The sequence below is a fragment of the Erithacus rubecula genome, assembly GCF_903797595.1.
Source record: "Erithacus rubecula genome assembly, chromosome: 1".
Taxonomy (NCBI): domain Eukaryota; kingdom Metazoa; phylum Chordata; class Aves; order Passeriformes; family Muscicapidae; genus Erithacus; species Erithacus rubecula.
Window position 1 is genome coordinate 32,329,368 of NC_136658.1, and position 14,281 is coordinate 32,343,648.

The window sequence follows — 14,281 nt, forward strand, 5'->3', positions numbered from 1 at the left end:
AGAAAAACCTGTTATTCTCACGTTATTTGAATTACTGCACTAACATCACCTTCTTATTTTGGATTATTACTTAGGTTTTGAAATCCCACCGTAAATATTATCAGTGTTTTCAGCAGTGCTGTGTTCATGCCTACCATGCACAAAGAGACCCTGCAGTTTGTAAGAGTTTACAGTGCAGACAGTCATTCAGTGACAAATACACAGTGTAGATGAATAGAACTAGTGAGCCACTGGGTGAGCATTAGTATTTTTATCAGCCCAGTACAGTGCCTGAAGAGTCTGTGCTGCCCAAGTAGTGAGGCTGAGAAAGGGTGCCTTTCATCACTCCCTGTACTGCACTGACCACGTTGATCCTCCTGAGTCCTTGTGTTATTTACAACCCCATCTCGGCAGTCCTGCCTTGATTTGACATTTTACTAATGGTGTTTGCCTCTGGCTTACACATTCTCACAACTTTCTGGTTTTCTCCAGAGTCTGAGCCAGGTTTATGTAGCTGGGTCATATCAGAGCTTGGCATTGGGTCACTACCACTGAATCCCAGAATGGGAAGAGCAAGAGGTTCAGGTGGTTGGAAGCTAGTCTGGATATGAACTTCACCAAGAAATTAAAGATCAGGTTGGGCAGCTTTGCAGATGCACAAGTCTTTTTAAACTGGTCTGTATTTCAATCTGAACTTCAGCTGTGTGTATATGAACCATGCCAATTATATACCTTTGACATAAATATTATAATATATGTGCTTAAACATACACCTATACAATACTTCTAAGTAGTGCAAACATTACATGTTTATCCTCTGAAAAGATCAGTTAATCATCTTGATTCAAACACAAAAGGTGGATTTGTCAGGTAGAAAAGCCAAAACCCTCAACATCCCCTAACTGAAAGTTGAATACATCAGGTTTCTTACAGTTTGACCTGAAAATGAACTGGATAATACATATTCAGGATGTGGTCCAGAGCCTGGAGAATCTGAAAAGAAAGGCCACAGTGATCTGTGGTTTGGAGGCTGAAAATCTATTTCCTTCATCCTTGATTGAGCAGTACCCACAATTATGTACTGTTGTATGATTTGAATTCAATGGGAAAACAGGCTTTTAGACTTAATATATCAGCATGGGTATTTCAATATTAATGAATTTCACATCTTTAAATTTATTTTCTCTTTCTTTTTTCTCTCTTTCAGGCGAGCCCTGCCCCTATAATTGTCAACACAGACACCTTGGACACAATCCCTTATGTAAGTATTAAGGCTTTTTTATAAGTATGTAGAGTTGGTTTATTTTCACACAAAAATTATGTTTAGTGTTGCATAGAAGTTATCTTATAAAAAAATCTTGCAATAAATAATTTCTTCTACATTTACACAATAAATTATTTTCTAGGAAAAGAAATTGGGAATGACAATTGCACTCAGGTGAATCATAGCATATTATATACACAAAATTTGTAGTTTATGTTTGCTAACTAATATTTTTTTGAAAAAAAAGAAACGTGATTTCATTAAGGTTGTCATCCTTACCAGTGACATGAATATTTCCTTTTAGAGCCATGCACACCCTGCTAGGTCAGTAGAAAGATACCCAGATGCACAGTGGATATTAAAATGCTGCAATATCCCTTCATTTGTCTGTCTATCCTACTTTTGTAGATGGAAATTGCTCATGATAAATAACAGCTCAAACTAATTGACTTAATATTTTCCTCTTGATGTCTCTTCTTTTTTATGACTTCTAGGAAACAGATTATCCTAAAATAAATGCATGTTTTTATTAAATTTTTAAAAATCTGGTTTTTCTACAGGCATTTGATATTATTGTCATTTAGACTAAAAACAACTATAGTTGAAGATAAAGGACATAGAGAAACACAAAGCAAACACATCACAGAGTAACAGGCTTAAATGATTGGAGGAAAAAAAAAAAGCAAGTAGCACAAAGCTTGCCAGCCAGTATCTAATCTTTCTTCTTGCATCATCTGAGTTATCTTTTTGAAGCTCCTAATTAATGTCTCTCATCTGTCGTGTTTTGTCCACATCTGTTTGTTATTATACCAGTGCATAAGCCTAATCATTTATCTACCTACTCCAATCATGTTGCTGGATTGTGTCTTTCAGAGGACTGTTGATGAGGAAGTTTAATAGGGGTTGTCCTGGCCAGTTTGTTACTGACAATTCATAAAACTTAGAAATTATGGTGCAGAGCACAGGTAAAGATCACAGCCAAGAGCAATTTAGAAGAATGACAGTGCTCTAAAGCAGAAGAGAATTAAGTCCCTTGATGGGAATATGAACTATTGTAAAGTGTGAAAAAGTTAAATAGAATTTCTCTGTTCATTTGCATGCAGCTTTTTAAAAAGGCTTCCTATCATTTCTGTCTCAGTTTTCCATCCTAACATCAAAACCATCTGCTGTGGTCTTACTTTCAATAGGTCTGTCTGGCTTTTCTCCTGTATTTTGATGAGACATTTTACACTTAGTGTTCTGTAGTCTTCCAAAAGGGACACTGTGAGCCCCAGTTCTCATTTTCAGCACTGGACCTGTGCCCAGGATCCTCTGCAGCTACGGTGTTAGAATTCCTAAATACAGATGCAATTACACTAGTGACAAGATGTTCGATCAGTATGATTTATTGCCTTAACACATCCTATTAATACTTGCACACTTTTATGCCACTTTTGTACTAGAATTCCTTTCTCTTAAATAATAAAGAACAAATGACCAAACACATTCAAGAGAAATGTTGACAGTAGGCTGAGAAGTGCCTGTAGGCTGTTTCAGTCTCCAACACGTGATGTGAACTGGTTAAATAAACAGAAGGTGCTTACTGTAGAAATAGACAACTCTGAATTTGTCGCCTTGCTCTTCCCAGCCTGGGAAGAGTTATTTTTCTTTGTTATGGGACACAGCAGCACCACCACTGAGGGACTTACTTAACACTAGACACTAAGAAAGACTTCACCATGACTTGTCTGATGAGCTCGGGCACCATTGTGCCCCACAGAACTTGAGGTCCCTGCTTTACAAATAGGCATTTCTTCTGTTTAAGATTTGTATGCTTGAACATTCTCAAAAATGAGACACTAAAACATGCCATGAACAAGTGACCTCTTCCTCCAAACTAATATTTGAGAAAGTGGGCTGTGTTTTCTTTCTTGCTCTCAGGAGTAATGCAGTTTAATTTAGTTTGGTTTCATTTTATATTTCCTCTGCAGGGGAGATGCTGTAGTCAGTGTGCCAGATCCATGTTTGCTTCTGTGTGCATCCCCTCCTGGTTCAGGGATCCTTCCCAATACATATTTAGTGACAGGATGTGGTGGATTGACTTGCCAATAGCCAAACACTCTTCTCACTCCTCTCTGCTGTGGGTCAGGAAAAAAGTAGGAGATATAAAAGCAGAGTTGCATGTGAAGATAAAAAAAAATCTTTTAGTACTTCCCATCAGCGGGCAGATATTTAGCCTTTCCTAAAAAGCAAAACTTCATCATGTGTAGCAGTTATTTGAGAAGACAAATATCATAACCATGACTGTTCTCTTGCTCCTCCTTTCCCTGAGCTTTTATTGCAGAACACCATGTGATACAGAATATTCATTTGGTCATGGGGGTCATCTCTCCTGGCTAGGTTGCCTCCAAACCCTGTACCCATCCCCAGCCAACTTGCTCCTGGGACAGGAAGGGTAAAATCAAAAGGAGAAGAAGCCTTGATGCTGTGCAAGCTCTCTCCAGCAATAACCAAAATGCTGGTGTATTACCAACACTGTTGTAGCCACACATTGAATTAATGCTCCATGTAGGCTACTATGGAGAATAAGCCCCATCCCAGCAAAAACCAGCACAGCCTATAGTATTGTGTTGGTCCTGTAATACAGTCTGTAGCATCATGGGGTGTTAGGGGAGTTTTGTCTCTTTTAAATATTTGGAAGTACAGGGACAAATCTTCCAAACTGGATGAGTTAAGTGTATGATAGTGCAGCCATCGTCATGTCATTTATTTTACAGGAAATGTAATTTAGCAGATATGCCCTAAAATACGTTTTTTGGGGTGAGGTCAGTTCAGAGAGATAACAAAAAGCTAGATTTAATTACGATTTTTGAAGTTTGAACATGTGTCAAGCAGCTGCATTTTCAGCATTATTAGGACTTCCAGACATGCCTGGGGGAAGGCTGTAAGTGCCTAGGAACATTTTTGGTGAGTGTTTAAGTATCCTTAGACTTAACTAGCTAGGTGTTTGCACTTCTGAAAGGGTCTACTGATTTTTAGTTGCCATAAAATAAACATCTAGCACTCTGAGAAAAAATTCTTTTATGGATTAGAGAATCCAAGGTAAATTATAACATTGTCTGTCCATAGCTAAAAGCAGCCTTGGTTTAAGATGCTGATCCTCTCTCAGAACTGTAGTGTTTAAAATGCCCAGAAGTGCTGTTCTTTAGGGCTATAGTGATCTTAGATTCCTGCTATTTATCCCTGGTTTTCAGCTCCCATTGCCAAATTAAGTTCCTTGGAGTCTAGGAAGACTGGATGGGAAGAAGAATTTTTCAGATCCTACTAATTGGATCATGTTTCTAATTAGTTCAGATTCTTTTTTTTCATATTGTGTCTTTCTGTAGTCTTAGATGGTTGTCCTTGAATTTTTTAATTGAGTTTGCCTTCCACAAATCAGAGCACCCTTTCTAAATGAACTTGTTGCATAGAATTAAAAGGCAAGGAAATACATAAGCAAGCAATATGTCTCAAAAAATTTTTGACATATTAGTTTTTGATTTTTGTTGCAATTTTCAAAGGTACTTTTCATGACAACTAATTAATACTATCCACTCACCTGTTTGCAAAATAAGTGCTGCTTATAAAAAAAATTAATTTTTCTTTTATGAATTTTTTTTCTTACATAACAGTAATTTTCATTGTACTTACCTAACAAAGTTAAGTAATTAATTTTATGCCATGTAGAAATTATTTCCAAAATGAAGCACCAAAATAAGCATGGATTTTCAAGTTTTGGTGAATGAAAATGGTATTTTTTTCTGTAGCTACTAGCCACAACTGGTAACCTGATAGATCCCTAAATAAGGTGAGGCTATTTTTAGTGTTGTTACATTCCAGATGGAGACTTCTCCTGATTTCATGGGGCTGTTGGCACAACCTGTGTCACTGTTTCATTTTATGGGATGTTCCCTCAGTTCATGAACAGCTCTGCTCATCCTCTCTGTCATCTTCCTCCAGAATTCCTGAGTGTTTCTGGGAGAAGCTCCTCACAGTGATGGTCAGCATTCACAAAGCATGTTCACATGCCATTTTTGCACTGATCCACCTGAAAGAAATTCCCCTTTTACAGTTGGTATATGAGTGGAAAACAGAGTGATCTGTTTCATTAACCCTCTAATGATTTAAAATCACATAATTGAACATTTTGCAACTGATGACATTCTTCAGACCTTTCAATATTTTGGGGAAAAAAGTCATCCTTTGTGACACTGGTTTTCATCAGTATGCTTTTCTTAGATGAGATTAAAAAAAGGCCTTATTCTATTATTGTCTGTGTTATTCCTTATAATTTGGGCCTGCAGCAATTAACAGAAGAAACAGTTAATTAAGTTTTTTTGTAGGTTCAGTGGTTTGAAAACTTTGGTTTGCCAAGCTTTGGACGTGGGAATAAATTTGGTAGGAAGCTTCAATGGTACAAAACGAATTATTCTGTGACATTTTAAGCACAATTAAACATTTGTAGGAGTTTGTTTGTTCTCTATTCTTTTGGCTGTAAATTTTAGATCTCTTTGTATAATGAGAAGCATTAATTTAATAACATATGAATCATCTCATTTTCTCTGTTGCACAGAATAGGCATAATAGGAATAAATAATATTTCTTTTTTCATTTCCAAAAAGCTGCATAGTTCAGTTAAAAGTAGTTATAAGGCTGTCTTTGCTGCATCACTTCTAGAAATTCTTCTTCCCTTCTAGAAAGGGAACCTTTCTGTTTATCTTATGGTGGAATTTTATTTTCTTTTCATCTTAACAAAAAAATTTGGAAAAGTTCTTCTAGGTGCTGTGGTTGTTCCCTTCCTCCCCCATCTTGTCACAGTGATAAGATTTAAGGAATATGTACTTTATTCTCCTTTCAGTCACAATGAATTCTTCATATTTCTTGAGTTTCACATTGTTCTTTAAAATTATTATTTTTATTTATATGCTATTATTGGTTTGATTTGCTGACTATACTGGCTGTGCTGAGTTCTGTGAAGATATGTTCAAGACATGTCATGAAGAAGTAATTTTTAAACTCCATCGGTTATGTTTTCATGAGTTATAATCAATGAACTGTAAATCTCTGTATTGTTTTTCACTTGCCTGGGTGTGCCCACAGAGAGTGTGGATGTGCAGCTGCTTTGGTGCATCCCAGCTCAGGAACACTGGGTTCAGCCCCTCCCAGAGCAGGGCATTGCCCTGTGACACCTCTTGCTCAGGAAAGTGGGGTGGCCAGGATGATGCCAAAATGGGGAGCTCAGGGAAACTTTCAGCTTTCCTCTCTGCCATTCAGCTAGTGCACCTAGATTTAGCACATTGGAAGGAGGCACATAAAAGATTAAAGGCTGAAAAGAAAAATAAATTCTTCCTGTTCTGGTGTTGTGGATGGAATCAGGCACTTCACTTTCAAGTGAGAAGCAACTGTCTTATATTGATGTAAGAGAAGTTCAGGGGTAAATGTAGCAGTGGGGTTTGACAAGAATTAATGGCCAGGTATACCTGAGCATTTACTGCAAAGTGAACAGAATTTTGGGGGGATCTTCCCATCAAGCCATGAGGTTCAGAACGGACCCAATGTGTTCGAAACTTCCTTTCGGAAGGAAGTTTAGATGTGGCTGGATCCAGATTTAGCTTCAGCCTTGGCCAATGGTTGATGTCTAAAGGATTATGCATTTGCAATCACAGAACCAATTAGGTTGGAAAAGGCCTCTGAGATCATCAAGTCCAACCTTTGATCAAGCCACGATGTCAACTAGACCATGGCACTGAGTGCCACATCCAGTCTTTTCCTAAACACCTCCAGGGACAATGACTCAACCACCTCTCTGGGCAGCCCATGCCAATGTTTAATCATCCTTTCTGAAAGATTGCCAAGTTTCAATGTGCTCATTCCCAATTCACTTACCAACCATCTGATGTAATATGGAGTCTGGTAACCTTGAGAGGCATTCCTGGTTTGCAGCCCACTGCCATGCAGGAGAGCTCAGCAGGCTTTGGGCTGTCCACTCTTCATGGAGTAAGATGATAGAGTCATAATCACATTTGCATAGTGACTATAGATGCTAGTTTCTTCCAAATTTGGTTTGAGTTGGACATTGACCAGCATTCTGGTTAGCTGGGTGTATTGCCCAAATGTTGCTCTTGGCTATCATGTTGTTACCTGTCTCCAGTCCAGCTGTCAGGATCAGATATATCCATAGTTGACCACCACTTAGGGTTATTACTTGAGCAGGAGTTATTTTGGAATATAAAAGGCAGGTTGGGGATGGGAGCACATTGCCACACCTGACTATGAAAAGAATGAGGAAAATTTGTGAATTTCTGAGCACAGTCAGTGCTCTAAAGGCTTTTATTGGATAGTAAGAATGTAGGTTCATTGCAGACCTAGATAAGCAAATTGGAGGGGGTAGGTGACCTTATATATTATTACAATAAAGCATGTCTTTACATAATTAATGTTAAAGTCATATATGACTGAGCTGGTTTTTGCTGGGGTGGAGTTAACTTTCTTTACAGGGGCTGGTAAGAGGCTATTTTGGATTTGTGCTGAACAGAGTATGAGACTCTTAATCTCAGGGTTGTGGGTTCCAGCCCCACGTTGGGCACCAACTGCTACAAACTGTAACTTCTTCCTATTGTATCCATAAGAAGGAGCTAGGTCTAGCATATGAGACAAGCACGAGGTTCAAAAGAGGCTCCTTCCCTTTTCTTTATTGCATGGTGGTAGCAGGGCAAAAGAGGAAGAGCATCTCAGGTCTTGGCTTTTTCTAGGAAAGGGTCAGGAAGGAGATTTCTGGCTGTCTGCCAATAGGATAAGGACAGGAGGGACAGGTAAGACATTCCTTATACCTCTGGTATCGGATTACAACAGTTGCTAATACAGGGGTGATTTTGTTATTGCTGAGCAGGGTGCACACAGAGCCAAGGCCTTTTCTGCTGTTTTTGCTGGCACACTGGTGAGAAAGTGGGGGGTGCATGGTAGGCTGGGAGGGGGCACAGCCAGGACAGGTGATCCCAACTGACCAGAGGGATATTCCAGACCATGTGGCATCATGATCAGTACATAAAGTGGGGGAAAGAAGGAGGAAAGGGGACACATCTGGAGTGATGGTGTTTGCTTTCCCAAGTCTCCATTACATGTGTGGGGCTCTGCTCTTTTGGAGATGGCTGAACACCCGCCTGGCCATGGGAAGCTGTGAATTAACTCCTTGTTTTGCACTGCTTGTGGGTTTGGCTTTTTGCTTTCCCTATCACACGGTCTGTATCTCAATCCACAAGTTTTCTACCTTTGACCATTCCAGTTCTCTGCTGCATCGTGCTGTAGTAGGGGAGTGAGCAGTTGAGTGGGGCTTGGCTGGTGCTGGGATTAAACCACAGCAATGACTATAGATGATGAGCAAACTTTTGAGGATAGCAGATAGAAGACTAAAAATAAATTTTGGTCTAAAAAGATAGCATCTGAATTCTTACAAAAGCAGGAAACTCATGGAGTTTGGATTTTTTATTAATACTATATTGAAATATATAAAAATACAATAATGTAGGTGTATATATATTTTTCCATTGACTTCTCAGAATAAATGTGTTGCTTCTTTCTTAATTAGTTTGATCATAGTCTTGAAAGTCAGATTACACACCTTATTATATCTAATGACTTATGTTTTTCCAGATTGTTACCCTGCAGTTTTGCTTAGTATTTATATTCATCTTTCAGCCTGTCATTAATGTGCATTACAATGGAAAAGCTGAAGCTGGTAGAACTCTGTGCTAGTCTTTAAAAGCTGCATTGGCTTGGCTTGTCTCTTTTGGCCCTTGAATTGCATCACAGCAATGTTTTTTGTCCTGGCAAACACTGCTGTATTCTGCATGTCATTGTTTCTGCAGTGGGATAAGACATTTTGCTTTTATAATAGCTGTATTGACAGGCTTGGTTTAAATAATGTTTATAAAATATTTTGTGGTCAATAGTGGAAAAGTGGAAAAATTCTGCAGAATAGAAAACCAGTGAACTAACACAAAATAGCTCCCCTTAAACATGCAAAATAGAAAAGTTTTCATCCTGCTGTCTGATGACCTAAATGGATTTTAGTGTGACAGCATAAAAAATGTTCTGCTTCTGTTGAAAATGCAAAGCAAAGGTACAGAATGGGGTCTTAGGATTTATTTTGCTTCTATTTCATACCCACTGTTTTTATACCTGAAAATAAATTTATTTCAAACCTTTTCTTTTAAAATATACTGTTTTTAAAAAAACATCTTTAAAGAAGGGGCAAAGCAATTCTGAAATAAAAATGTGATTTTTTGTGATGTGTTTTGCTTTTAAGTTCAGAACGCATTTTTATTATTTAAGCCTTATCAAAGACGTAATTTTTAATTAAAGAAAAAAGCTTTACTTTGAAGTAAAATAACTTCATTATTTTAGGGGATTTTTTTGAACGAACGCTGCATTGCCTATTTGAGTACTACATATCATAATGCATAAAAAAATAAAAAGCCTTGATTTGATCTGTATGTACCAACATCCGGTCAATCCAACAAGTAAATGCCTCCATTGGTCACGTATCTAATTATTCCTTCACACTTCTATTCTCTGAAATTATAATACTGTCCATTTTCAATTGCCTATGAATAATGCTGGGACTTTAGATTCAATCAAGGAGTTCTTTGCTATGGATATTTGAAATGTTGCAATTAGCAGACTGGGAGGAAGGAGCTTACTGAACTGAAATCTCATCCTACACTCATTTGTGTCCCTCAGCTTCAGGTGGACACAGCACAGGAAGTGTGTAAAGGACCCACTATTCGGTCCTTTGGGTGACAATGTAATAAACCCCTTGAAAGAGGTAGAGTGCTTTGTTTTTGCAAAGTCTTTTCCTGTTGTGCTACTCTTACCTTTTTTGCCTCTGCTGGGGGAAGCCAGCCAGGCATTGCATTCTCAACTATTTTCATCACACTGAGAAAAATCATATGTACTATATACATATGAGAGTGTGTGGGTATGTACATACCCCTCCTCTACACCCAGCTATACTTAATTTTTAATTTACCTGTGATGTTGGCACGTGCTGTAGAATGCAGTGTATGCCTGTTAAAGTTGTTTGAAATACTTGGAGATCTGAAGCCGCCTTGAATTACAAGGACTGACCTGACCTAAATTAAATGTCATTTGAATTTGGTTTTGTCATTCTCTCCCTAGCCTTGAATTATTTTTTCCTTCTGTATAATTCTTTATATATTATGCTACCACAGCTAACCTTACTGGATATTGTAGCAGTAGGCTAAGGTCAGTTGAGTTGGTAGAATTGCAAGGATCTAGTGGCTAACATAATCAAATATCCTTTTATAGTACAATTCATGATCTTAAATCATCAAACCCATTGTCTTTTGCATAAAATACTTGATTGGAATATATACATGTCTATATGTACGTATAAAATTAAAACCCATGACAGGGAGATCAGAACTGGATGATCTTTAAAGTTGCTTCCAACCTGAACCATTCTGTGATTCTAAGGAGCTGATAAAGCTCTTCAAGTATACAAGGCTATTTTTCTGTAGCAATAGCTTTATTTTGAGTTACTTTGCCATGGAGTTGATGCTCTGGGATGTCTGGGAAACAGCATAAAGGGTGCAAGTGAATAACTAGTTACCTATAGTTGGGGTTTTTTGTGATTCAAGACAATGGGACTTAAATTGGTCAATATTCACTGTATTAGAACATGTAGAACTTAACTGAAAGCTGTTATGAAGAACAAAATGAAAGAAGAACTAGCACAGATGTCGTCATCTTAGTGGTTTTAATTATGCAAAAGGAAGAAAGCTTTTCTTTTTCATAAGACTTCATTTTGGAGGCTTTCAGATTAATTGCTGTCAGAGACAGATGTGTTCCTTTGACCTTGGATAATCTAAGAAATAAAGAGAAAGTGACTGCTCAGTATTGAAGAGAAGGCTTGTTTTGATGAAAAGTGGAAAAGAAAAATCTTGTTTTCATGTCTTATTGAGCATATTATGTTTTGATTACAGTTGTATTTCACTCATTTAAGATGAAGTATGCCTGAAATTTATTTTACCAGAACTCATCTTTGTAATTTTAAGAATATTTACTTTTTTATGTCTAAAATTGTTGAATGTTTTGCTTTGCAACCTACCTGTTAAAGTTCAGCCAAGGCAAGGCTTTTATCCTGTCAGCACATAATGCAACATCAGTAATAACAATGGATAGAAAATATACCCTTCTCTTGTCATCTTTTAGATATTGCACTTAACATTATTCAGTATTTTTCATAGCAGCATTTTTTCCTGTTATTTATGGTAACTTCCTAAAAATTTTACAATAGCTAAAGTGTGTTCTTATTCATTCCCTATAGCAATATAAAAATATCTCAGTGGGACACTACTCTCCTTTAATAAAATCACAAAATTAGCCATTTAAATGCTCTTATTTCCCCCCACTGTTAGCCAGGGATTAGCTGATCCATGCTGTAAAACTAACACAACTTTAACACAGTTTCAGCAAATATTCTGAAGTCCCTACTGTTGCAAGTTGTGAGTGTAGGCATTTTGGGAATATGAGTGATTTCTAATGCACATTTTACACAATAAAACCTCATGCTACTTTTAATGCAGTGATCTGGTGAATCAGACTTGAGAGTAAATTACATTTTAAATCACTGTTTAGATGACTTAACATAGAGTAGAAAACCCCAAGATGCCACAGATATTATCTGTTTTCCTGATCTTAGAAATTGTAGCCCTCAAAATTTTCCATATAAGATTGGCTTAGTTTGAAGGTAATAGAAATAAAGATTTCTACATGCGATAAGTTTCCACTTGTTGAGATTATTAATAAGGAGAAATAATAACTGAAATGCATTTCTTTTGTATCTTACATTAACATATTCAATCAGTTGTTGAGTAATTTGTACCTGTAAGTTCTTCTTCCTAAAGGTGACAACAATTTAAAATTCTGGGTTCTTTTTAGTCAAAAATTATTTGTGCTGAGCACATTGTTTTGTGTTTGCTAGGGAGAAACATTATACTGAATGTTGACAAGTGTGATTGTTTTGTTCTTTGAACAGCTTAAGTGAACATTAGCATGGTCATAACAAAACTAATCTTGTCTGATGTCCAAATTCAGGACTTAGACTGCAAATTTGATGGAAACGTGAGTATAGCACAGTGTTTTTATCTTGAAATTATTGAGCTATACTAATTTTTTTAATAATGTGCACAGTGCAAGGTTGATTAGTCATTTAGATTTCACTGCAGTCTTTCTCTTTAGTAGAAGCACATACATGGTATCTTGGTAGTGCTCTTTCTTATTCTAAAAATAGTAAAAGTCTTCAACTGTCCATATGGTCAGTTTTGGTCTTTCCCTAGAGGAGAAGTATAATTTGCAGTTGGTGCTTTCACTACTGTTTAATTTCTTTTTAGAAACATTGTGTATTAGTTTGAAGTCGGTTTGTAAACTAAGTCAGATAAGTGCTCTTTCACTCCCCAAGTATTTGAATTCTATGCAGAAGGGCACAAATATATTCTAGTTGTGAGACTTGTTTCTGTATATCTTGAAATTGTTGAAAGAAGTTCATCTCCCTTTCAAAATAAGGCCCAGTCTCCAGGAGCCATCCTCATGTCTTAGGGAGTCTGATCCTATCAATAGGACAGGTTGGTCAGAACTGGGCATCCCTGAATCAATCATGTCGCAATGGACCTTCTCTCTGTATGCAGATCTACTGAAAGAAAATAAATCATACTTGACTTTCTCCCCATCCTTTAATTCCACATCTTTTTTGAGCTGTGGCTGTAGCTAAAATCAAGTTTTTTATATTCTGTCGAAATTCCCCTGCTTTACTAAAGTTCAAGCTTTAATATCGTATAAACTCCATCATCATTTACACTTTGAGCACAGTTTCTTATTTTCAGATATTTTTCTACCATTTTTCTTTCCCTGCTATTTCTTGGTAAAGAATGATTCAAGAAGATTGTAAGAATAGCTTTTCCTGTCACATTCATCTTTCTTCTTGGGTGAAAATAGGAGATACATAGCAATGAATATGAGTCTGCAAAGAATTTTTTTCTCAGTTTAGCATCGCATGGAGTTGTAGTACATATAACAACAAAAAAGCTATGTTTGCAGTAGGTGTGCACAAATTATTGCATGATGCTGGGGGGCTGCTAAACTTGCTGACCTGATGGAAGCAGGGCTGCTGGGACTCCATGGCACAGTGCTCAATCTGTAGCAAGGTCAGCCTGTGTTCCCAGTAAGCACACGGACAGACAGAAGGCATTCAGGTAGAATCACACACCTGAGCAGAACAGCACAGCAGGCAGTGCCCACACAAACAAAAGTGGCCTCCTCATGTTCCCATGTGTATGCATGTGTTCATTTGTGTGTGGTGTGAAAAATGCCAGGAGCTGGATTTGGACACTTGGTCAGCTCAGGAGTGCTGGCTCCAGATCCTTGCTGTTCCAGATGCTGGCAGCTGGTGCTGCAACCCCTTTCCAGCTGCTGGTACAGACTCTTTTGCACAAACCAACATCCACACACACCCTGTGGGACTCCTATAACTCACTCCATGATTCCTCCTATAACTGAGCTGAGACACACGGTCCATCCAGTAGCTGGCCCTGGATCCTTGCCCTCACTCTGCACAGTAAAACACACATGCACCAAAATGGGTCTCAGTCAACACCTGGATCCTCAAGTCTCGTGGGTAGTTGCCTTGGATCCCTTGCCTCTTCAGTAGCCAACTTTTTCCTCTGTCTTACTTCCAGTTGCACATACTCACCCCAGTTTTCTGCCTGCTTCACCTGCTCCCCAGCTAGCCCAGGTTGGTGTTTGCTGGCCATCACCCACAGCTTCTAGGCACCCTCAAGCACTCCAGCTGCTGGTACCATGGATCATTACACTTCACAGAGAACAGAGAGCCCCCTACACAAGAAAATAGGCAGAAATGGAGTTTAATAGAAGACATGACAGAAGATGTTCAGCAGGCACAGGGCTTGGACAGGGAACTTAACTGACTAGCCTTGTCTACAT

The 14,281-nt window shown here is 38.0% G+C and overlaps 1 protein-coding gene across 12 annotated transcripts in view; it reads left to right on the plus strand.

Annotated features, from left to right (window-relative positions):
• Positions 1-14,281, plus strand: part of DLG2 (discs large MAGUK scaffold protein 2) — a 966,889-nt gene that overhangs the window by 581,912 nt on the left and 370,696 nt on the right. For all 12 annotated transcript variants that reach the window (XM_079303594.1, XM_079303596.1, XM_079303599.1 and 9 more), the window contains one exon: positions 1,187-1,240. In XM_079303594.1, the coding sequence (XP_079159720.1) occupies positions 1,187-1,240 (54 nt within the window). The remainder of the gene's footprint in view (positions 1-1,186; positions 1,241-14,281) is intronic.